Below are 25,327 nucleotides of genomic sequence, written 5' to 3'. Positions count from 1 at the left end.
GCCTTTAAGAGGGGCCTGGATGAGTTCTTGAACAAGCATAGTATCCAAGGCTATTGTGATATTAAACAGACATTGTTGTATATTGGTGTATATAGAGTTTATATATATGTTAGTGCAGTGATCCCCAACCAGTGGTTTGTGAGCAACGTGTTGCTCACCAACCCCTTGGATGTTGCTCCCTGTGGCCTCAGAGCAAGTGATCATTTTTGAATTCCTGGCTTGGATGCAAGTTTTGGTTGCATAAAAACCAAGTATAATGCCAAACAGAGCCTTCTGTAGGCTGCCAGTGAACATAGGGGCTACCAAATAGCCAATTATAGCTTAGGTTGGCACTTTGGCATTCTCTTTTTCCATGCTTGTGTTGCTCCCCGATACTTTTTCCATTTGAATGTGGCTCACGGGTATAAAAGGTTGGGGATGTGTTAGTGTATAGATAGGTCTGTATAAAGGTGGCCACACTCGTGGCGATTTTCGATCTTTCGTGCGACCGTGCTGCCCTGAAGGCAGATTTTGATCAGGCGCCTTTCTATGGCGCCCGATCAAAATCTTTTAACCCGGCCGATTGGCAAGTCGACCGATCAGCAGCTTCCTGCAATATCGGTCGACTCACCGACTTGCCATACACACACCGAATATCGTACAAAACAGGGTTTTGTACAATATTATCGGTGCGTGTATGGCCAGCTTAAAGGGAAACGAAAGGCAAAATCACTTGGGGGTGCCAAAATGTTAGGCACCCCCAAGTGACTTTAACCGCTTACCTCGTACCCCGGGCTGGTGCCCCTGTTAGGAGAAAACCTGGAGCGGATCGCTTCCTTCTTCCGGCTTCCGTTGCTGGAATGCCAGCGGTGGGCGCATGCGCAGTAGAGTGAAAAGCCGACTTTAATGTTTAAGTTCGGCTTTTCACTCTACTGCGCATGCGCGCGCAGCGAATCAGGAAGAAGCAAGCGCCGGCAGCTACCCCGGGTAAAAGGTAGGTGGTAAAAGGTAGGTGGTCAAAGTCACTTGGGGGTGCCTAACATTTTGGCACCCCCAAGTGACTTTGACTTTCTTTTTCCTTTAAGTGTGTGATCAACTGCCCTTTATCTAAAAAGCTACTGTTAATTAAACAGGAATGAGATTATAGTAAATAAAATTAAGCCACTTTAAAATGAAGAGGGAATCATCTTACCCACAGAAACAATATATTCATTTAGAAACCATCCTTCTAGATAAAGCTCCTGAATGTTTTTATTACGGGATAAACCTTCCAACAGTCTCTCAAATTCAGGACACTGATCACATTTAAGATGAAAACATGTCAAATTGGAGAAGGCTGCAATAAATTTGGCTGAAAAAAAAAATTAAGAAAACTATCAACACCCTAGAACAAATTATATAAATTGATATAAACTACTTTTTATTTCACCAGCATTAGATATATTATTATTCATGCTAAAGTTTTTGGTAACATCATTCTCTCCTTTATATATACTTGCAAATATGTATGTAGGCAAAGGTTATGACCTGCTGGTCTAGAAACTTATCAACAGTAAGTGATATTTCCTTCCACAGTTGTTTAAATACTAAAGGCCTGATTGGTTGCTCTGGGTTAGTGGACAGGACTGGAGCAGATTACTCCCGTTCTTTATAGGACAGAAAAATAGTGGGAGGTCTGTAATAAAATCCATTGCAAGTTGAGCCTGCTGTCTATTAGTTATAGTATATATTATATGTCCCCTCACAAACCGACCTTCCTCACCAGCCAGTACTGCTCCACATACCTGTTAATAGAGTCATGCAAAGTAGCAGAGGTAGTGCAGTAGGGTTTGCAACACCAACCCCCTAGCTCTCTGATGGACAAGAGAATGTACAGTTAAAGATGATCTGGTCCTGACTTCAATTGTGATCACCATCAGAAAGCTGGAGAAGAATATGAAGCAAATGGAGCAGTATTGCACAGTGTGGGTTTTGGGAGGGGGCCTCTAAAAAGGGCCATATGATATATAAATTACTTTTATTTTCTATAAATGTGCTCATTTATTTAAGAACAGTTAGGTTTTAAAGTTCTACATCTGTTCAAGTATTGAAGGTAACTGCCTTGTTTAGAAGACAGAATAATGGTGGTAGGTCTCGAATGATCCATTGCAAGCTGAGCCTGCCATCTTTTGGTTATGGAACACATCTTATTAGGGACGCACTGAATTCACTATTTTTCCGTGTTTATCTGACAAAAAGTCACGTGATTTTAAGGATTTGGATTCGGTTTGGCCAGGGAGCATGGATTCGGCTGAATCCGAATGCTGCTGAAAAAGGCAAAAAATCTTAGACGAAACCCAAACTGGATCCTGGATTCGGTGCATCCCTACATCATATGTCCCCTCCACAGCCAGATTTAAACAGATCAGATGCAATTTGTACTGAAGGATTCTCTTACATTCATGGGTCACCCACTTTGGAGAGCAGAAGAAAAGTTGTTTGAGCAACGTTGCTTTAAAAATAAAACAGTGGGGTTGGTGGACATTCTTCAATATTTCCATCAGACAAATCCATAGAGAGAATAAAACCATGAAGGCATAGCGGCCAATAAATAACCAAGTTAATCCTCACTCACCTAATTTTGTAGAATCATTCATCAGATTAACGTTTCGTAACACAAATTTTTCAAGACTTCGGAGTTCTTTGAATTCTTCTGGAAAAAGTCTGACAACTTCCATGTTATCACTCACATCCAATATTAACTCCTTTAACTTCTTCAATCTGTCCAGATGTGAAAGGAGATATTCTAAAAGTACAAAATACAAGCCAAAGAGAATTATAACTAAAAATATAAAGCTAAATAAAGGCACATAATGGGGTGGGGCAGAATTCTGTTCCCCAGTTTTGTTAAGAAGATGACAATTAAATAAACTGTATACTTTGTAAATAACATAGTACTATTTCCCAGCTAACTGTAAAGACCTAATTTAAAGGGGTGGTACCACTGCAACAGGGCGTAACTTAACACAGCCACAATGCAGCCTCTAACCAACAGCATTGGTTATCCTTGAGGTGCCCTAAAACTTAACATGCAAAATCGGTCTTGGGAGCATTACACCACCTATAATACAAAAGTTCCAAAGTTTTTCATTTGGACACTGCCCTCTGTGTTTCCAGAAGATCTCCAGCATGGACATCTATTTATACCCTAAAATCTGTGTGGTCCCACAAAGCTCCTATACACAAGTAGGTATCATAGAAACCAGACATAATTGGGCAACACCACAAAATGCACAAGTGATGCAAAATATTACCAAGGCCTCAAAACAGAACACATTGTGCATATTTATTATGAACCAAGCTAAATGTAAAATTTGTCCCATTAGCAAATAAATGGGTGATGGGTACTCAATGACATTATTTTATTTATTATCATCTTTGAAGCCTTACACATTTCATGCACAAGAGGCACTTTATCTGGGATTTGGTGGCCTTTGTGGATTCCTTGGACCATGGACTTCACCCAGATAGGCCTAACCCAAGTCACTGAAGGTGATCAACTGAGGGGGACAAAATATACATTTAGCTTTGCATAGCATACTCTGAGTTCCATTTTGAGTAAGGCCCTACTGCAGCCTCAATTAGATCAGTTATTGCATCCCCAGTGGGCCCTGCACCTTCCAGTCCAACCCTGGTGCTCTCAACTTGGTCCATGTCACTGTCAGACCTGAGTAACTGCTGAAATTACTTAGGGAATTGCCGTTGGTGCTATTGGTTGAGAGGGTTTAGCACCACAGGAATCGTGGTAAAGGTCATTGAGTAACAATTGAACTGCCTCAAAGAGATGGCCAGGGGCACAATAAGAGCAATATCAAACACAGTAAGTGCTGGGGCACCAAGGAGTAAAATGCCAATATTAGGCTAATCAGCTTGCAATAATAAAGAAAGAAATAAACCCATCTATACCTGGTGGGTGGATCTGAGTCATCTGAAGACTTTCTAGTGAAGACATCTGTAGTATCAGATCTTGCTCTGTCATATTTAATTCTACCCCATGAAAACTGCATTTTACAAAGGAGGCGCCGTACAGATCAATACAAGGCCAAACAGCTTCAATAAATCCAGGACAGTTACTCAATTCCAGGTCTATGTGATCCGTAAGGGAGAGGAAAACTAGGAGATTACCAAGGTACGTTTCCAAATCTGGAATGCTGCCATTTACATCAACCTTGAGAAGAGCAATCTTATGTTGACTTGCGTTTATATCTAAATCAGATATGTCCAAAAGTTTTTGAAACATAGAATTTTTCAGATTGAGATGCCCAAAGTTTTCTGGTTTTACTTTAAATGCCATAGAATAGTCTTGTTCAACCGTTGGAACGTCAGAAAATACCTTGGCAAGGTCTTCATTAGATACAGGGCCAGTAGTGCTTCTTATATTATTTATGGATAGGCGCAAACTTCTAATGAGAGATAATCCTTCTGGATATAGTTTCAAAAACACAAGCAAACCCATGTCTGGAGAGAACATATTCACCGTTATATCCTGTCCTTTGAGAAACTGCAATACAATGGGTGCACACTGAGACAAGAAATTACCTCTAACTATTACTTGAATAGCAAAATTCCAAATGATCTGTTTAACACATGAAAGATACGTGTTTATGTCAGTGTTGCGTAACATTGCTATCATTTCTTGCCTGAATGCTGCATCTGGGTTGTGCTGAAAGTTAACCTTGGTATCTGTTTGAAACTCAATGGCTTCATGGTTATTAAGCAACAAGAACAAATGTGAAATGATAATTGATGTTGCTTCGGCCGAATGCATACAACAGTATTTTAGAAAATCGGAATGTCCCACAACATGTAAGCATATGTTTATTTGTTGCAGATAAAATAACCCTTTCTCCTTCATAATTACATTTTCTGACTGCAGGAGGTCATCCATCCTTTTGCTAGCAATAAACTCCTGGAATGTTGGGTAAAAGAACCTATAAACAGGGTGTAGCCTTTGTGATGTGAACTTGCTCAGCAGTCCAAATCTCAGAGCATCTTCACCAGATAAACCAATGGCAGTGAGATCCTCGTCTGTGAAATCAAACTGTGACTTGAAGACTCCATCCAGTGCAAGATCTCCACACAGTGATACTGAAGCTTCAACTCTTTCTCTTTCCCTGGGGTGCTTTAGCTTGGTGTACATAAGATAGGCCTTGCAAATGGATAGGTCAGTGGATAATTCCTTATTTACAGTTTGAATCCAGAAGACACAAATGGCACATGTAAACATAGGAGTCTTTAGTGCAGTTTTGAATATATCAGAAAAAGCCATTTTGGCAAAAAAATTCTCAAGAAAAGGAATATCATGGGAAAAAAGCTGTTGATATATATGTATGGAGCTGTACAGAGGGAAATCTTGGATGCTCAGTATTGTCCTTGCATATTGGCGCAGCTTCCTTCCCTGATCCGTGCGCACTGTGACTGCCACGCTCACCCTGTTCCAGTGGTTTTTTTGCAAAAGATTTTCTATAGGTTCAAGTACAAAGTCCGTCTTGCCATAATCATCCAGCAAGAACAGCACCTGGTTCTTTAACTGCTTTATAATATTCAGCAGAATATTGTCTGTGAGCGATGGGGATGTTCCTGCCAGATGTTTACTGATTATTTGCGCGAGTGTTTGTTGTTTCTCAATGAGAGGAACAGAGATATAGAACACCAGCCTAAACCTGCTTAGCATGGGGCAGCACCCTGAGGCCCAGAGAATGGCTATCTTCCTAAGCAGAGCTGTTTTCCCACTGCCGGCTTCACCTTCTATCATGGTGATGTCCCTCAGGTCTGACAGAATATCAGGTAATGTGAGCTGCGCCAAAGGCTGGTTTTTGGAGTCTTTTGTAGTTACAGATATATCTGCAAACAGGGACTTCAGGTCAATAGAAACACTGGAGGAATCAGCAAAAGGAAATAATTTAGTGAACTGCGAGTTATTATACATATCCATCAGCTGATGCCTCAGCTTGGTCACCTCCTGGAACCAGTCTTCTGTGGGGACATCTACATCTAAAAATGCAAAAAACAAATATTATAAGGTGTAATTGGTAAACATAAATTAATTTTATTCATTTGTAGTGTTTGCTCAAAGGAAGTTGGTAGCATACCTACTTATATAAACAGAGAGCCAACCTACTGTATTTTATTGTGTTTTACTATAACTGCAGTCACAGATGAGCACCTATCTTTAAGTGCATTTCTGCTATTTCCAGTACCTTTTTCATTTTAGTCTTTCACAACAGGTTAGATTTAGTGAAAAATTTGAAATGAATGCAAAAGTGAAACAAGTTAATTGTAAATTAATAAAATCGTAATTAAGTTACCTTTTACCACTTTATTAATATGGCCCTTCAGGCATTTACCATGAGTTTTCATCCATTGCAGTCAGGAGATATTTCACCCACATACAGTATGTATTTTATGTGCCCCTGGCTGTGTAATGGAGTGGCTGCAATGCCCTGCTCTCCTTCTGTACTTACCAGTCTTATCTGCAGCACTATGTTACTCAGCAATAATGCAGATAAAAAGAACTGCATCGTGTGTTTGCTTATAACAGTTGATAGAAAGGATGGTCACACATTTCTGCCCTTACCTCTATTTGCTAGGGTCTGTAGTTTTTCTTGGTGGGGAACAGGCTACAAAGATTAAGATATATGTTAATTAAAGATTATCTTCAATGCTTGCTTCTTAAATTTAATAATGCAGTATTACACAGTATATACATGTGGATTTAATAGTAGGATGGCAGGGAGCACAGAGTTGCAGAGTTTTAGATCTTGATCAAGGCATTACCTGCATTCTGTTTAAGATGCTGGAGAGCATATAAGAATTTAGCATGCAGTGATTGCTAACTCTTTATATAATAACTGTGCTTTTGGCTATTAATACATGTATCAAGCACACATACCTTAGCACTTATACTTACGGTGAAAAGTGTATGCTGTATCTGCTGTGGGAAATTATCGCATTTGCTCTCATCTTGGACATTTTTGTGGTCCAGGTTTGTACAAGTGTTCACAAACTTACACCTGTAATGATATATAATAACAGCCAAGACAATATACAGTGTAAGACTGGCCTTCCATGTCCAAGAAATGACCGGTGGGCTATCTTGCCCACGCAACCATTGGCCTTGTATGCTTTTACCATGGCCATTTCACGTTTCTATATGAGACCAAAGAGGAGAAATGAAGGATAGATGATGGAATGTAAGAAGCAGCACTTAGTGAATAAGGGTGAAGACACACAGAGCTACTTAGTAGCAACTACTTGTCACAGCTACTAAACACCAGAAAATACCCTGCCATAGACAATACTGAGTTATCAGTAAATGATCAGCATTGTCTATTTCTGCAGCCGTAACAAGTAGCTTTTACTAGTAGCTCTGTGTGTATTCACCCTTAAGAATAATAACTAAAGAGAGGAGAAAAAATAGTTTGGAAAATGGACTAACAGTCTGAGGTTTTCCTTGCACCCCAGTCTGACACCGGCAATATGTATATAGTGACTGAATAATTTTCATTATTGTATTACACAGTTTACTAATCTGATGTACACCCCAAACAGCAACTGCTCCAGAGGTTGGATAATGCATATATATATGGGGCTAAAAACAGTGGGTTCTAGGACACAATGATAGTAACTACTCCTTCCCCAAAAGACACACATAAATTTCAGTAACAATTTCAACATTAAAGTTTATTCAGATGAAGGCCTCGGTGTAGATTCCTATACTGCTACCTTCTACAACTAACTGTATTTGTCAGAAAAGTGTGTGTATTGTCTCCTGATACCTCACCTTCACCCACAAATGTGTGCAGTAAGTACCGAATGTCAAGTAGCACATGTACTAACATGGGGTGATAACTACATAGTGTGCACCACTGCTTTTAGGAGAAATTCTGACATGTAGGTATTATACAGGCTATAAAACTCAAGAGAATTTTCAACACCAGAAAGATTGTAGTTGCACCTGATCAGAAATAATTAAAGACTTAATAACAGAGAATTGACTCACTCAGGGAAACACTTTGCATGTCCCATCCATGGGTCGTCATTTTCTTCCCAGTTAACCAAACATCCAGCACAGAAAAAACACTGGGCAATGTCTCTTTGTCCTGAAAAGCAAAAGAAAAAGCTTATAATGTACCACATATTAACTTCTTGACTGTGCAGGACAGCACTGCAGATCCTGTAGCTTAGGGAAGGGGCTGTGGCTGTGGGATAGCAGGTATAGTAGGGAGAGATGGTGCCTATAGTAGCAGTGGGATAATAGCCTCTGGGAAGGGACTGTGGCTGTGGGATAGCAGGTATAGTAGGGAGAGATGGTGCCTATAGTAGCAGTGGGATAATAGCCTCTGGGAAGGGACTGTGGCTGTGGGATAGCAGGTATAGTAGGGAGAGATGGTGCCTATAGTAGCAGTGGGATAATAGCCTCTGGGAAGGGACTGTGGCTGTGGGATAGCAGGTATAGTAGGGAGAGATGGTGCCTATAGTAGCAGTGGGGGGATAATAGCCTCTGGGAAGGGACTGTGGCTGTGGGATAGCAGGTATAGTAGGGAGAGATGGTGCCTATAGTAGCAGTGGGATAATAGCCTCTGGGAAGGGACTGTGGCTGTGGGATAGCAGGTATAGTAGGGAGAGATGGTGTCTATAGTAGCAGTGGGGGGATAATAGCCTCTGGGAAAGGACTGTGGCTGTGGGATAGCAGGTATAGTAGGGAGAGATGGTGCCTATAGTAGCAGTGGGGGATAATAGCCTCTGGGAAGGGACTATGGCTGTGGGATAGCAGGTATAGTAGGGAGAGATGGTGCCTATAGTAGCAGTGGGATAATAGCCTCTGGGAAGGGACTGTGGCTGTGGGATAGCAGGTATAGTTGGGAGAGATGGTGCCTATAGTAGCAGTGGGATAATAGCCTCTGGGAAGGGACTGTGGCTGTGGGATAGCAGGTATAGTAGGGAGAGATGGTGCCTATAGTAGCAGTGGGGGGATAATAGCCTCTGGGAAGGGACTGGGGCTGTGGGATAGCAGGTATAGTAGGGAGAGATGGTGCCTATAGTAGCAGTGGGATAATAGCCTCTGGGAAGGGACTGTGGCTGTGGGATAGCAGGTATAGTAGGGAGAGATGGTGCCTATAGTAGCAGTGGGATAATAGCCTCTGGGAAGGGACTGTGGCTGTGGGATAGCAGGTATAGTAGGGAGAGATGGTGCCTATAGTAGCAGTGGGGGGATAATAGCCTCTGGGAAGGGACTGTGGCTGTGGGATAGCAGGTATAGTAGGGAGAGATGGTGCCTATAGTAGCAGTGGGATAATAGCCTCTGGGAAGGGACTGTGGCTGTGGGATAGCAGGTATAGTAGGGAGAGATGGTGTCTATAGTAGCAGTGGGGGGATAATAGCCTCTGGGAAGGGACTGTGGCTGTGGGATAGCAGGTATAGTAGGGAGAGATGGTGCCTATAGTAGCAGTGGGGGATAATAGCCTCTGGGAAGGGACTATGGCTGTGGGATAGCAGGTATAGTAGGGAGAGATGGTGCCTATAGTAGCAGTGGGATAATAGCCTCTGGGAAGGGACTGTGGCTGTGGGATAGCAGGTATAGTTGGGAGAGATGGTGCCTATAGTAGCAGTGGGATAATAGCCTCTGGGAAGGGACTGTGGCTGTGGGATAGCAGGTATAGTAGGGAGAGATGGTGCCTATAGTAGCAGTGGGGGGATAATAGCCTCTGGGAAGGGACTGGGGCTGTGGGATAGCAGGTATAGTAGGGAGAGATGGTGCCTATAGTAGCAGTGGGATAATAGCCTCTGGGAAGGGACTGTGGCTGTGGGATAGCAGGTATAGTAGGGAGAGATGGTGCCTATAGTAGCAGTGGGGGGATAATAGCCTCTGGGAAGGGACTGTGGCTGTGGGATAGCAGGTATAGTAGGGAGAGATGGTGCCTATAGTAGCAGTGGGATAATAGCCTCTGGGAAGGGACTGTGGCTGTGGGATAGCAGGTATAGTAGGGAGAGATGGTGTCTATAGTAGCAGTGGGGGGATAATAGCCTCTGGGAAGGGACTATGGCTGTGGGATAGCAGGTATAGTAGGGAGAGATGGTGCCTATAGTAGCAGTGGGATAATAGCCTCTGGGAAGGGACTGTGGCTGTGGGATAGCAGGTATAGTTGGGAGAGATGGTGCCTATAGTAGCAGTGGGATAATAGCCTCTGGGAAGGGACTGTGGCTGTGGGATAGCAGGTATAGTAGGGAGAGATGGTGCCTATAGTAGCAGTGGGGGGATAATAGCCTCTGGGAAGGGACTGGGGCTGTGGGATAGCAGGTATAGTAGGGAGAGATGGTGCCTATAGTAGCAGTGGGATAATACCCTCTGGGAAGGGACTGTGGCTGTGGGATAGCAGGTATAGTAGGGAGAGATGGTGCCTATAGTAGCAGTGGGGGGATAATAGCCTCTGGGAAGGGACTGTGGCTGTGGGATAGCAGGTATAGTAGGGAGAGATGGTGTCTATAGTAGCAGTGGGGGGATAATAGCCTCTGGGAAGGGACTGTGGCTGTGGGATAGCAGGTATAGTAGGGAGAGATGGTGCCTATAGTAGCAGTGGGGGATAATAGCCTCTGGGAAGGGACTATGGCTGTGGGATAGCAGGTATAGTAGGGAGAGATGGTGCCTATAGTAGCAGTGGGGGATAATAGCCTCTGGGAAGGGACTATGGCTGTGGGATAGCAGGTATAGTAGGGAGAGATGGTGCCTATAGTAGCAGTGGGATAATAGCCTCTGGGAAGGGACTGTGGCTGTGGGATAGCAGGTATAGTAGGGAGAGATGGTGCCTATAGTAGCAGTGGGATAATAGCCTCTGGGAAGGGACTATGGCTGTGGGATAGCAGGTATAGTAGGGAGAGATGGTGCCTATAGTAGCAGTGGGATAATAGCCTCTGGGAAGGGACTGTGGCTGTGGGATAGCAGGTATAGTAGGGAGAGATGGTGCCTATAGTAGCAGTGGGATAATAGCCTCTGGGAAGGGACTGTGGCTGTGGGATAGCAGGTATAGTAGGGAGAGATGGTGCCTATAGTAGCAGTGGGGGGGATAATAGCCTCTGGGAAGGGACTGTGGCTGTGGGATAGCAGGTATAGTTGGGAGAGATGGTGCCTATAGTAGCAGTGGGGGGATAATAGCCTCTGGGAAGGGACTGTGGCTGTGGGATAGCAGGTATAGTAGGGAGAGATGGTGCCTATAGTAGCAGTGGGGGGATAATAGCCTCTGGGAAGGGATTGTGGCTGTGGGATAGCAGGTACGGACAGGCCTGGATTTGTTGCAAGGCCACAAAGGCCCAGGCCTAAGGTGGAAGGACTTCAGGGGTGGCATACAGCCCAGCTGCCTGTACATTGGGACTGGAGCCCTGGGGAAGTGTAGGCGACCTGCACACTGCACTCTGTACCAGATAAGGGAAATTTTCACTTGTGCGCACAAGGGGGGCGGGCCGTGCACCAAGACCGGGGGCACCCAATATACAAATCCAGGCCTGGGTACAGAAGGGAGATATGATGTCTCTATTAGCAGTAGAAATAATAGCAGTATAGTAATAATAACAGCAAAAAAATAACCTTTGTAGAAAAATCCAGCTCTAGCAAGTGATTTGGGGTCAGGGTGGGTTTTAGGCCATCTTTTAAATGATTCCAAGCGAACTTGTTCATCCTCAAAGATGTTCAGGAATTTACTCCCTTCTATAAATGTAAAATGACAGTATGTATATACATAGATCACATAGATCATATACAGTGTTTGGCTCTAACAGATGTGTCTACAAGCACTATATTTGACTCTCCTGCAAGCACAAAAGCAACATTTCTTTAAAAATACCAGACTGTTATGTTATTCAGTTTGCACCTGCCCCTTTGAGTGTATGGTACAGGGAAAATAAAGGATTACATTGTGCCATAGACAAAGCCTTTCTATAATCAAGGAAGCCAGAACCACCACTTAGAACCAAATATCTGATTAGTTGTTAGCTAGGGGTTACTGGACCAGAGCACATTTCCCCTGTGTTGGTATATGCCCCCATATGTGTCAGTTTAGAAGGAGGTGCTAAGGTTTTAAACGCAGGAGCATAGTAATAAACCAAAAGGGATACTAAAATAAATTGCATATTTGTAAAGCGGCAACTCCTAACACAACACAGTGTTTCTGCTCATTATAAATATATTCTGTTTATAAAAACTCAGGTGCAATTTTACACTGAAGTGGACCCAATGGAATCAAATGGAAAGATCCATGCATAGACTACACTGTAGCCTAGCCAAATATAAATAAGGACAAGATAACCTTTCAATACACTGCTACTAAATTAAATTAAACAAAACAGGGATTGTTTGTCCATATATTGCAATATATTCATTCAAGCTGGCCAACTGCGTCAAAGTCCCCGGTCTGGCTGGTCCTACACTCACTTTTATCTGATTTATTAAGAATTCTGCCGCTTCATTATACATTTTTTTACAGGGGCTAAATTTAATGCACAGAATGTCTTAATGTCCTATATATATTGAAAATGGGAGAGTGCAAAGGACATCTTGTTTCTGTCTATATGTATTTTGTGGTCACAGCCTCATTGATTGCACCCCCGCCTAATGGTTTACGATTCAGTGATGAGCACAACTTTCCTTTTTTGAACAGCACCTCTGAAAGCTCTGACAAAGGCAACAAAACAGTTATAGCACCTTCCAAGTATATGGGTATTTTATATTTATATACATATATTCACAGTATAAAATTTAGAAAGGAAAATATAAATGTAGGAATATATAAGTAGTTACGTACGTGGTACACTGGTTAAGGTATTCTCACAGTGAAATGTAGTAAAATCTTTACCCTAAAATCCACAAAGAATAATTAGCCACATTTCATGTCAGATCAGTCAGCAATCAGTTTGAAAGTCTCAACAATGTCTATAATTAATTAAAAAAATTAAAATAAAACAACACTATGGGGCCGATTCACTAAAGGTCGTTAACGCTTAATGCATAGTTTTATGTGTTAAAAAGTATTCAATAATTAAGTGCCGATTCATCAAAGTCATTTTGCATGTGTCACTACTCATATCGCATGTGCAAAAATCCTGATTATCGCAAAGCGTTATTTCCATCGCATTGAGGTAATTATCGAATAGAAATAATACTAACGCATAATTCACAAATACATTTAAAGCGTTAAAAGCATAAATTGTGGCGATAATTACTGTGAAACTTACCGCCGTTACTGAACAACATTGCAGCTGGTGATTGGCTGTGGTGACAAGATGGATTTTGCAGTGGGATTTATTCAAGTATATGATTGCCCTAGAGCAGTGCTGTCCAACTTCTGTTGTACCGAGGGCCGGAATTTTTCCAACCTACGTGGTGGAGGGCCGATAATGGAAGCCAGTTTTGATCACTCCCCTTTTTGAAACCACACCCACTTGAAACCACACCCATGTTATCACAAGACCATACCCATATTAATGGTTGTAGTACAGCAAAAACCTGCCATACTCTGCCTGCCCTACCCTGCCTGTGTGTGCCATACTCTGCCTTCCCTACCCTGCCTGTGTGTGCCATACTCTGCCTTCCCTACCCTGCCTGTGTGTGCCATACTCTGCCTTCCCTACCCTGCCTGTGTGCCATACTTGGCTGGTTTGTGCCATACTTGGCCTGTGTGTGCCATACTCTGCCTTCCCTACCCTGCCTGTGTGTGCCATACTCTGCCTGCCCTACCCTGCCTGTGTGTGCCATACTCTGCCTTCCCTACCCTGCCTGTGTGTGCCATACTCTGCCTTCCCTACCCTGCCTGTGTGCCATACTTGGCTGGTTTGTGCCATACTTGGCCTGTGTGTGCCATACTCTGCCTTCCCTACCCTGCCTGTGTGTGCCATACTCTGCCTGCCCTACCCTGCCTGTGTGTGCCATACTCTGCCTGCCCTACCCTGCCTGCATGTGCCATACTTTCACTGTGTTTGCCATTCTTGGCTGGTTTGTGCCATACTTGGCCTGTGTGTGCCATACTCTGCCTGTGTGTGCCATATTCTGCCTTCCCTACCCTGCCTGTGTGTGCCATACTCTGCTTGCCCTATGATGCCTGTGTGTATGGCACACACAGGCAGCCTACAGTGACACAATGCTGGCACTGCTCCAACAGTCTGCACAATAACTATATATTAAAAAACTTTTTAATTGCAGTACCACCTCAGTATATGTTCTTTTTGTGCAGGGATTATTTGTGGGTTTCTACTGCTCCTGAGGTGTGAACAGGGGAACAATGTGGGTGATTACAGCCTGAGCCTGAGGTGTGAACACTGCAGGGGGTGAACAATACAGAGATTAAAAGGTGTGAACAACACAGGGGATTACATATTTAAACAATACAGGGGGATTACAGCCTGAATCTGAGGTGTGAGCAATGCAGGGGGGGCAGTTAATCACAGTACTGATACCATTTAAAGCTTACACAAGAGTAAAGGTGGCCATACACGCACCGATATTATTGTACGAAACCTCGTTTCGTACGATAATCGGTGCGTGTATGGCATGTCAGCAAGTCGACCGATATCGCAGGAAGCTGCTGATATCGGACGACTCGCCGATCGGACCAGTTTGAAAATTTTGATCGGGCGCCATAGAAGGCGCCTGACCAAAATTCTCCCTTCAGAGCTGAATCGGCAGAAGGAGGTAGAAATCCTATTGTTTCTACCTCCTTACCTGCCGATTCAGCCCTGAATGGTGTGTGGCGGATCTTACGATGTTTCGTGCGACCGATGGTCGTACGAAACATCGTCAGATCGCCACGTGTATGGCCACCTTAAGCCATCAAAGCAGCCAGACAGGTGGGGGGCCACACAGAGGGGGGTCGCGGGCCGCCAGTTGGACAGCACTGCCCTAGAGTGATGCAGCCTCCAGTTTTCAGGGAAATGGTCATTTTTAGAACGGGAGTTTTCAGAAAGTAACGGTTACGTGCGTACTAGTGTGCGCTAATATCGCGTGCTACAAAATAACGCATAAATAGATTGCATGCTTTAAAATATCGCTTAAAAATCTGTCATCACCAGATAAATAACGACAATAACATCGCTTCTTAATTCAAACAAGTGTCCTTTTAGTGAATTGATTGTTAATTCTTAAAATATAAGTGATAGTATTTTTAATGCATGCTATAAATATCACTTGTTTTTTCGGCCTTTAGTGAATCGGCCCCTATATATCATCTGAATACATTATAATTCTGTGAATCCTGACAATGGCTCTTAACCTCAGTGGTTGAAGGTCAAGCATGGCCAGTTTTCCCGATCTCCCTAGAATAGTTCTGTATGTATTTGGACCCAAACAGGAGACCAACTGTTAGACAGGTCACAGAGGACCCTCCCGCCACAAGTAGCCCTTTTGGGGCCATGGACTTTCGCTTGTGGCACTTCTAGGGACCCATTTCACTTCAGGTAGTCAGACAAATAAAGCAGAGGTAGACTGAAAACTGAAGAAACCAAATGGTGAAAGGCAAAGGATGGCAGGAACTCCAGGCAAGATGTAAAAGGGGATCAGCCATTCAATGCCATTAACAATAAAACCCCTACGTATATCTCAGCTCCGATCTCAAAACACAGTTCTTCATGCAACATGCCCTCTGCTTCTGACCTTAACCTCTCTTCTCCTCCCATCACATCATCTTATTCCTGACTGCAAGACTCTGGAGTTTCTGTCTGTCTCTGGAACTCAATGCCACTAGCTATCAGACTCTTCCCTTTCTTCCACATCTTCAAATGCTCCCTGAAGACCCACCTGTTTAGAGAAACATATTTAATGCATCTTGATAGGTCAGAAATCAGTAATTCACCAATTCTTCAACATCTTCCTTATTTTTCATATGTTCTTTAATCCCCTTACATTGTAAGCTCTTGTGAGCAGGGCCCTCTGATCCTTTTCTGTTTTTTTTTAATGATTATTATTTTATTATTTATTGTTTTATTATTATTATTATTTCAAAGACTTTGTTTGTTATGAATCAATATAACGTGGTGCCGCTATATATATAAATGATGATCAGGCAGAGACAAGTTTAGATTCAAGGCAGAGGATCAGGGCAGGCTGCAAAGGTTCATTCAGTCACGGCAGGCAGCAGTCAGTAAAACTGGTAAACAGGCAAGGGGTCAGATGAAGAAATAGCAAATACAATGACAAGTCTTAGCAAGTCTGGAATTTGGAACTGCATCGATTTAAAGTAGATTTGGTACCAAGAGTGCATCTGTTTGCTGAAAGTGACGTGATCAGCACAGTAATCTTAATCCAATCATTTTTTGCAAGTTTTCTTGATAGATCCTTTAGCTAGATTCTCAAAGATATTATACTTTATGGCCTGATTCTCTTGAATAGATAAAGTATATGTCCTTCTCCAAAATGGCATAAAGTCACAAATAAAGTCAATGGCGCAGTCATACAGCCCGTGAGGAGGCAGAATCTTAGCAAACATTTTTCAAAGATGTTGGCTAAATCTCTATAACAGTGATCCCCAACCAGTGGCTCAGGGGCAACATGTTGCTCCCCAACCCCTTGGATGTTGCTCCCAGTGGCCTCAAAGTAGGTGCTTATTTTTGTATTCCTGGCTTGGAGGCAAGTTTTGTTTGCATAAAAACCTGGCTTAATGCCAAATGGGCCTCCTGTAGGCTACCAGTCCACATAAGGGATTCAAATAGCCAATTACATTGGCAAGCTCAGAACTTTTCATGCTTGTGCTTGTCCCCAACACTTTCTGTGTTTGAATGTGGCTCACACGTATAAGTTTGGGGACCCCTGCTCTATAACATATGGGCAAAAGTTTGTACTATCAAGGCAGATAATGAATGATAGGACTAGCGGGACACTTTATCAACATGAAGTAGAGCACTTGCCTTGTGAAGAATGCATGCCTGTAGCAACAAGGGAGGGGTGGCAGAAAAAAACAGTCCAGGGTTGGCTGTTCTACTTTAAAGTGCAAATGTTGTCAAGGAACGTAAAGGGTAAGTAAACAATGTTTGCCTAGTTTCAGAGCTATATGGTTTATAGCCCCAGTAGACTAACAGGTAGCATGAAATGACATGGTCTTCCTTTGGAAGACTGAATAGTGAGAAGAACACCTATTAATAGATTGTAAGCTCTTTCGGACAGGAAACTCATCCCAACTGTGTATTGAAACACCTAAGCAAAGATTTATCTAATGTTAATGTAAAACTATATTAACTATACCCCTGTTTGTGTTTACACCAAAGCACTGCATATGATTGGGGCGCTATATAAATATAGCAATACATACATACATACATACATACATACATACAGTACTCGGGTCTGAAGGCATAGCCGGGTGGATCTACATCTAGCCTTTTTGTCCAGAGTTGTTCCTAGCTACATATATTCCTCTGGCAAAGGTTGAGGCTTGAAGTGTGAACTGAGATACAGACCTACTGGGAAGACCCTTCTCCTGCAGCCACTCCCTAGGGTAGGCATGGGCGTCCACAGAAGGGGGCAAGAGGGGGCACTTGCCCCCCCCTGGAAAAGTAGCAAAAAAACCAAAAACCTTACTCCGTTTCTGCACTTTCCCCTCAAGCCCGTTTTTGCTGTGCTCCGATTGGATCTTTCTTCTTGTGGATTCACCAATCAGAGCACAGCTTCCTTGACAGACAGTAAAATTGACCAATCAGAGCACAGATGCACACAGGGATCGGGAGATTTTGCAAACTGGAAACAGAAATAAAGACTGAAAAGATGAATCTGCAGCTGTAACTTTACCTGAGAACCAACTCTCAACTTTTGCTGCAGTTTTCATCCCACAGGTACTATACAGTTCTAAAGAATCACTAGCTGACATTAAATTGTTTAATTTATAATCTATCCCCTACCCTAACACATGGAGGGTAAGTTAACTCTTTCCCTCTGAAAAAGCTCATTGTGTGTTTATATATGTGTTGTTGTTTTTTGCACTTACTATTTTTTTTTTTTTTTTGTCATTGTTTTGTTCATTTATAGTAAGTTACAGTGGGGCCAATGTTGTGTATCCGTGCCAGTGTTATAGTGCCAGGGCCTGAATATCTGCCATCAGTACCCACTGCTCCTCATGGCATATAATGTGCTGGGTTTGTAAATACGGACTGCATCTCACTGTATATAATGGGGAGTCAGTACCCACTGCCTTTCTTGCTATAAAACTAACATAAACACATCTAAAGGGGTGGTTCACTTTTAAGTTAACCTTTAGTATGTTATAAAATGGCCTATTCCTAGCAACTTTGCAATTGGTCTTCCTAATTAATTTTTTTGAATAATTTGCCTTTCTCTTCTGCCTCTATACAGATTTCAAATGGGGGCCAAAAAATATTGCTCTGCGAGGCTACAATTTTATTATTATTATAATTTTGTATTACTTATTTTTCCAAGTAGGCCCCTTAACTATTCATATTCCCATCTCTTGTTTAAATCACTACCTGGTTGCTAGGGTAAATAAGACCCTAGCAACCAGATAGCTGCTGAAATACCAAATGGAGAGCTGCTGAACAAAAAGCTAAATAACTGAAAAACCATTAAAAATAAAAGTGAATTCGAATGCGAACTACCCCTTTAAGCTAACTGATCCCAAACACAAATGTTTGCAGATCCCCTAACAGAAGTGCGCGTATGAATACTTTTACTACTAATACTAAACATTTTAGGGTAAAAAAAAAAGCACCCCCACCCGCACTTTTGTACAGTATCCCTGGGAGTCAGTGGGAACGGCAAGAGGTAGTTGGGAGGTTAACTTTTTACGTCAGCAGTGAATCCACTAAGTGTCACATTAGCTGTAGGTCAGTCTGTGTATGGGCCATATTTAGCCTCCCCTAGTATCATCCTGCAAAAAAAAAAATATATATATATATTTATCTGTTGCAGGATGATGCTAGCTTACTTGCCCCCCCTTGGAAAATTTTCTGCGGACGCCCATGAGGGTAGGTACTGTGAGCAAAGTGCAAATTGCATGTTTGTTCCCACAATGCATTTTCCCAAGAATTCCAGCATTGTGGCTATCACCAGGGGGAATTGCATTAAGGTTATTGCAAATGTACTCTCACTTTGCTGCAAATCAGATACATGTGCACTGAAAATCAGGTTGCTGTAATTTAGCATTCAGTGTGTGAGTGATGTGTAGGCTCAATGTAGGTACAATTGCACTGCGCCAATTGACGTAGAGCACTGTAGGAACCCTGTAGCTACCGCCTGGTAAGGAGGTGGTGGTAACTCCAGGGTTCCCCTGCATCAAACTGTGTTTGGAACAGAAGGCAGGAAGGACTGAGTGGTGCCAGATGCAACTATATTGCAGTGCAATGAATGGGATTTTTAATGGAAGACTGAAAGTGCTTAAAAACTGATGTAATGTTCTAAACACAGCATTCATATTACTGGGTACTACCGTCACAAACGAGGCAGAAGATGACCCTGAAATTGGCAGGAATTCTCTGCAGAAACACAATATAGCACTACAATGACTGATATCATAAGTTTGCCCAGCATGCAAATAAGAGAAAACTTGTCCGGAGTATTAAAGTGGCCCTACCGTATAGCCAGGAAACGTCTTGTAACATGAGATGTACAGTTTGATTTCATCTTGTGTTTTGATGCTTGTGAGGAAATTGCACCTTTAGGAACACATATATACATTATCATGAATGATTTAGAATGAGAAAACACATAGCTTTTCATGTACATACATTTTGGATGAATTGGGTGACTAAGTGCAGCCCTACAGTTTGGGAACCTCTGCTCTAACCCATCCTTATTCACCCGGTTTCTTCCCAATTCTGACAACTGCTCTTCTACCTTGGGGAACTTTTTCTTGGACCCACACAGCATTCTTGTATTTCCAAGTCTAATTAGGTCCAAGTCTATCCCCATAAAATCAAAAAGACATTCAGGCTCGTCTGGCCACCAGTAGGACTAAAGACAGTTCCCATTAAAGTCAGATGAAGGTGGCAGGGGAGGAATACATTGTACCACCTGCCACATGTATTTGATTTTGAAAAAATCTAGAACAAGAGCTCCCAATATTTCACCTAAGCATTGACCATCAAAGCCAGAATAACATAACAAGGACTCACTCAGGGAACCACTTTGCATGTTCTTTCCAGGGGTCGTCATTTTCATCCCAGTTCCCTAAACACCCAGCACAGGAAAAGCACTGGACAGTGTCTCTTATTCCTAAAAATGACAAAGAAATAATACTGACGCTTTCAGATTCCATATTTGTTTAAAAGTTTTGTATAAAGTTCACCTCTTAGGGATGTGTTCAGGTTACTAAAGCTGAAAGTAAGATTATAAGGGGTCATTTACAAATTGGAAGGCAGCAGGTCCTTTGCCTGCTGCATTTTAGCAGAAATGAATTGCTGCAAGTCTCTGCTACTGCCAGAGCAATTGCCTGCTGTTTTTCAGAGGACACATGCATGTGGCTGCCCCATAAATACAGTGCTTCCTGTGTTCATCAGTGCTATATTCATGAGTGGTATTAAACAAGCTTAGCTTTGTGATTGCCAAACCTTTCTACTTAATTTTTCAGGATTCACTGAGACCTGGCATGGTGCTGAAAGAATGGCAGATTGCTAATGTGGTGCTGCTATTCAAAAAAGGATCCCGTTCTCAGCCTGAAAACTATAGGCCTGTTAGTCTGACATCGACGGTAGGAAAGCTTTTGGAAGGGGTAATAAGGGATAGGATACTTGAATACATTGCAAATTACAATACTATGAGTTTGTGCCAGCATGGTTTTATGCATAACAGATCTTGCAGACTAATCTGATTGCCTTTTATGAGGAAGTGAGCATGAAATCAGTTTTCTATCCAAATATTATGTTCCAGGCTAGCATCCCACAAGTTTATCATTAACTTTCTGTGCTTTAATCAAATGCTTTAGCAAAGTCCAATTAGATGACATCCGCTGCCATCTCAGCATCAAAGGTTCTAACTAAATTAGTCTGGCAATATCTGTTACACATAAAACCATGCTGGCACAAACTCAAGTTAAGAGGTTTGCCAATCACAGCTCTAAGCTCATGTAATACCCTGGGATGAATCCCATCTGGTCCCACACTTTTGTTTACTTTTACATGTTCAAGTCTGTTTTATATTCCCTCCTGAGTGACCCATGCATCAGTATTTATATTACTAGAAATTGGTCTATTAAAAAGAAAATCTTCATTAAACAGATGAAAAATAACAGTTCATAATTTCTGCTTTTTCTTTCTTCTCATTAACCAACTGACCCCCCTGTGATAAGGTGGATTAGATTTAAATGAGCTTTCCATAAAGCCAATAAGGAAGTAGTGACATATTTATGGTTTCTCACCTGTAAAGTAGAACCCGGCAGCAGAGAGTTTGTCAGGCTGAATCCTGGCATAGAAGGGCCAGTCCCTGAAGGAGTGTAACCTGGCTTCCTCTGTCACATACTCCCGCAAATCCCTTTGGGGACCTTCAGGCTGCTGTACACGGATCTCATACTTAGGGATGTTGCCAACATCTTTCCCTTGTACAAACCCACAAGCAGGGCTGCGTTTCATATGGTCTTCTACTGGTTGGGTTCTAAAGCTGCTAGTGCAGAAAACAATCCCGCAGCAAAAGCACTGGACACTGCGCTCCACTCCTGTGAAATAAAACCCAGCGCTGGCCATTGCCTTTGGGCACCATGATGAGAATTTTGTAAATGAGAAGAAAGACTGCAGTCTCCTGTTCTCACTTCTCATCTCAAACTTGTAGCCCTTTTCCACTTTCTGACGTATAGCTGCATTTTCTTTATTTTGCTCATCAAGATATTTCTCAATATCAACACCCAGAAAAGGCAGCATTTTTGTCAGCCTTTCCACTATATCTGGCGCATCAAACTCATTGAAGTTCATGACATCCACAGTCTGGCCTCCAGGTACTGTTGGCTCCGTGGGATCCATTGTCTACATTACATGAAAGATAATATTGTAACATGCTACGAGTTTCTCAATGCATAATAGGTGAATAAAGACTAGAGCTGAAAATCTCCCTGTTAGATCCAATGCCCCTGTCCATTAAATGCACACACCCAAAATAAACTGTAAAATAAAAAAATGTAAGTAACAAAAATGTTGCTATTTCCTTCTTCTTTTTTTACCCATTTCTTTATGTTAGATTTAACAATGAGTTTTAAGCACTAAATTCAACTTAAAACCACCTTTTCTAAATATATTATATAAGTTTTTTGCACAAATGGTTCATTTCAGATACAGACCTGTCACCTGCCAGCAGTGCCTGAAACCAAAATGAAAGCAGGAAAAGGGAAAGAATTTAGAGCTGTAACTTAAGATCCACCCCTCCTTCTCATTCCGAGCACGGCTGAAAGAAAACAAATAAGCAGTGACACTTCCTTTTTTTCAGGGCGAGTGTAGGAAAACCTTTACGTTAGCTTTTGTTTATGGCATAGACCAATGTTTCCCAATACTGTATAGACCAATGTTTCCCAATACTGTAATACAGACCTTTAACCCTTTCACTGCCAGTCAATTTGGCACTTCTGGAGCTTTTATTAACAAACAATTTTTGAACATTTTGCACTTTCACTTGGGGACTCGGGGACTTTTTACCCATGACAACCTCAGATTTCATAATATGCTAGAATTTTTGTGTAATTCCACTTTTGTAACAAGATATCGGCTTCTAAATGTCTACAAAATGAAAAGTAAAATCACATTTTCCATAATATAAACACATATATCAGAAATATACATTATTTTATGAATGAAAACACAATTGATTTGGAAAGTCCCATGTCTCCTGAATGCGCCACAAATATAGAGTTTTATGGAGATTTCTTACTTGTATAGGGCAAAAACTATTTCTTTCTAATTCAAACTACTAAATGGCAAAGCTTTCCTAAAGTTAGCAGATTTGATGGCATTTCTGAAAATTGCCTAAAAACGTTGCAATTTGCCTCATATATCTTGCACAAGTTCTTACATACAAAGGCAATTCATCCTAAATACTGTTTGAATGTCAGGTTTACTGAACAGTTGATGCCCAATATGCATAGATATACTAAAGAATGTGGTATGTACTGACCCCAAATAAAAATTTGTACATATGAATTTTCTTGGCTGCCAACTCTATTACTGGTACTATTTGCTTGGCAGGTAAAGCTTTTTCTTACAAGAACATAGTACCTACGGGCTTGACAGGTAAAGGGTTAAAAACTGCCAAATCTATATTGAGTTTGAACATTTAACCCTTTCTTGGCCCTAATCTCCAGGGCCACACTGGGGCACTAACAGAATAGATCTAAGTAGGACATTTGCAGGGTTTGGATAAGTTAAGCGGCTCCACTCAGGGATAAAACCAGATATTGTAGGGCAAACAACTTCCTGGGAACTGCAAAAGCAGTGAATACTATATCAAATGTAATAGACAAAAAACACACAAATATGTATAGGTGTTAAATGTTAAAATGTTAATACATTAGCAAGAAAACATATAAGCAAGGCAATGAGAACAGTGACATAACATTTTCAACACACATGGGGTTATGTAAGAAAAGGGCACTAAGTTTACCCAGGAGCAGTAACCCAGAGCAACCAACCAGCAGGTAGAATTTACTGGTCACCTGTTTAAAAGCAAACCTTTTATTGGTTGCTATGGGTTACTGCTACTGGGCAAATTTAGTGCTGTTTATTACATATGGGATATAGAATATTAGGCAATATAACAGTGGGTCCCCCCTTTCATAAAAATGTCACTTTAGGAACACGGACTGTGCATATTATGGGTCTGCAAAGATTTACTCTTGCACCAAGGAAGTGTGATCAGCGTTATGTGTTACAACACCAGTCTGATGCACCCTGGGGTGTGTAAAAGCAAATCATCTCACCACCTCCTAGTGACAATGTTAAATAAATCCTATGAGGCAGAGCAAGTGCAGGAATGTAGTCTGGCAGCTTTAGGGCCGTGACAGACGGGGAGATTAGTTGCTGCATGACAAAACACACCGAAATGCCATCCCACTGGCTAGAATGTAAATCGCCAGTGGGATGCAGCGCCACGATTTGCCAAAGTCGCGGAAGTTTCCTCCCAAGGCAAATTTGGCAAATTTCGGCGATTTACATTCTCGCCGGTAGGATGGCATTACGGGGAGATTATTCGCCCGCGACAAGGGAGATTTGTTGCGTGGTGACTAATTTCCCCGTCTGTCACAGTCCTTAATTCACGCTGAGTGTGCAACCACTTAAGTATAGGAAGGCTATCAGCAAATCTTGAGGAGATTCACTGCAAGGGTCACAGAGGCTGATGGGTAATCCACAATCCAGATACAGGGCTGAAGTAATAACTATCCAACCCAGATTTGCTATCCTAGCAATAGCTCAGGCCAGCTGCACTAGTCCCATTCACTATGATGGCTGAATGGGAAGGGTTAATTAACTCCCTGCACTCTAACTATGGGGTTCCCTATATGGGTAATAGTTCTACAGGTGGAACCCCTAGCTCCCTGCTGGTATAGATCAGCAGCAACACTCACAGGAGAAAAGGGGGAATCCATATACAATATGGACCATGTTTCCTTCTTTTCTTCTTCCTGGAAAAAAAAAATTCCCATTGGCCTCAATGCTTCTGTTGAATTTTTGTTGTTTCACAAATTTTTAGTGAAGTGAACTGGGACAGATTCGCTCTTCACTATAAATTATATACATATAAATATACAGTTCCCAAGCACCATATTATGTCATAGAATGGCCTAGTCTTAGCAACTTTTCAATTGGTCTTCATTTTTTATTTTTTTGTAGTTTATAAATTATTTGCCTTCCTCTTCTGACTCTTTTCCAGCTTTCAAATAAGGGTTTCCAACCCCGGCAGCCAACACACTATTGTGAGGCTACAATTTTATTGTTGTTACTTTTTATTACTTATCCTTCTATTTAGGCCTTCTTCTATTCGTATTCCTGTCTCTCTTTCAAACCACTGCCTGGTTGCTAGGTTAAATTGGACCCTAGCAACCACACAGCTGCATCACAAGCTAAAGAGCTGCTAAATAATTCACAAAAAAAAAAAAAAATGAAGACCAACTGCAAACCTTTCTACATCATACTATTTTTTACTTTAATACTTTAAAGGTTACTCCCCCCCCCCCACCCCCTTTAAACCATTCTGTTAGGGTTCTGCCAAAAATATGGTAAAAGATTCATTATCATAATAACCTACAGGTGTATTAATGTTTTTGCTCATACTAATAAAATCCCATATTTTTGAGGTGGTAACCTTGAGAAATGGGGTCACTAAAACGAATTTATGTAACCTGATTGGCTTGTT

The 25,327-nt window shown here is 41.9% G+C and overlaps 1 protein-coding gene across 2 annotated transcripts in view; it reads right to left on the bottom strand.

The window, feature by feature from the left end:
* naip (NLR family, apoptosis inhibitory protein) overlaps window positions 1–22,704 on the bottom strand; it is a 29,582-nt gene extending 6,878 nt beyond the window's left edge. Inside the window, exons 1-12 of one of the 2 annotated variants that reach the window (XM_031902083.1) lie at window positions 22,266–22,704; window positions 21,357–21,954; window positions 20,116–20,215; window positions 19,575–19,656; window positions 12,813–12,864; window positions 11,600–11,719; window positions 8,021–8,120; window positions 6,929–7,031; window positions 6,596–6,638; window positions 3,925–6,012; window positions 2,594–2,764; window positions 1,172–1,330 (exon numbers count right to left, since the gene is read on the bottom strand). In XM_031902083.1, coding sequence (XP_031757943.1) covers window positions 1,172–1,330; window positions 2,594–2,764; window positions 3,925–6,012; window positions 6,596–6,638; window positions 6,929–7,031; window positions 8,021–8,120; window positions 11,600–11,719; window positions 12,813–12,864; window positions 19,575–19,656; window positions 20,116–20,215; window positions 21,357–21,951 — 3,613 coding nt within the window. In that variant the 5' untranslated portion in view covers window positions 21,952–21,954; window positions 22,266–22,704. 2 annotated transcript variants of the gene reach the window in all.
* Between the last annotated feature and the right edge of the window lie 2,623 nt (window positions 22,705–25,327).

This window comes from Xenopus tropicalis, chromosome 1 (assembly GCF_000004195.4).
Source record: "Xenopus tropicalis strain Nigerian chromosome 1, UCB_Xtro_10.0, whole genome shotgun sequence".
Classification (NCBI taxonomy): Eukaryota; Metazoa; Chordata; class Amphibia; order Anura; family Pipidae; genus Xenopus; species Xenopus tropicalis.
Note: the sequence above shows the minus strand (reverse complement) of the source record. Positions and strands in the feature narration are given on the sequence as shown.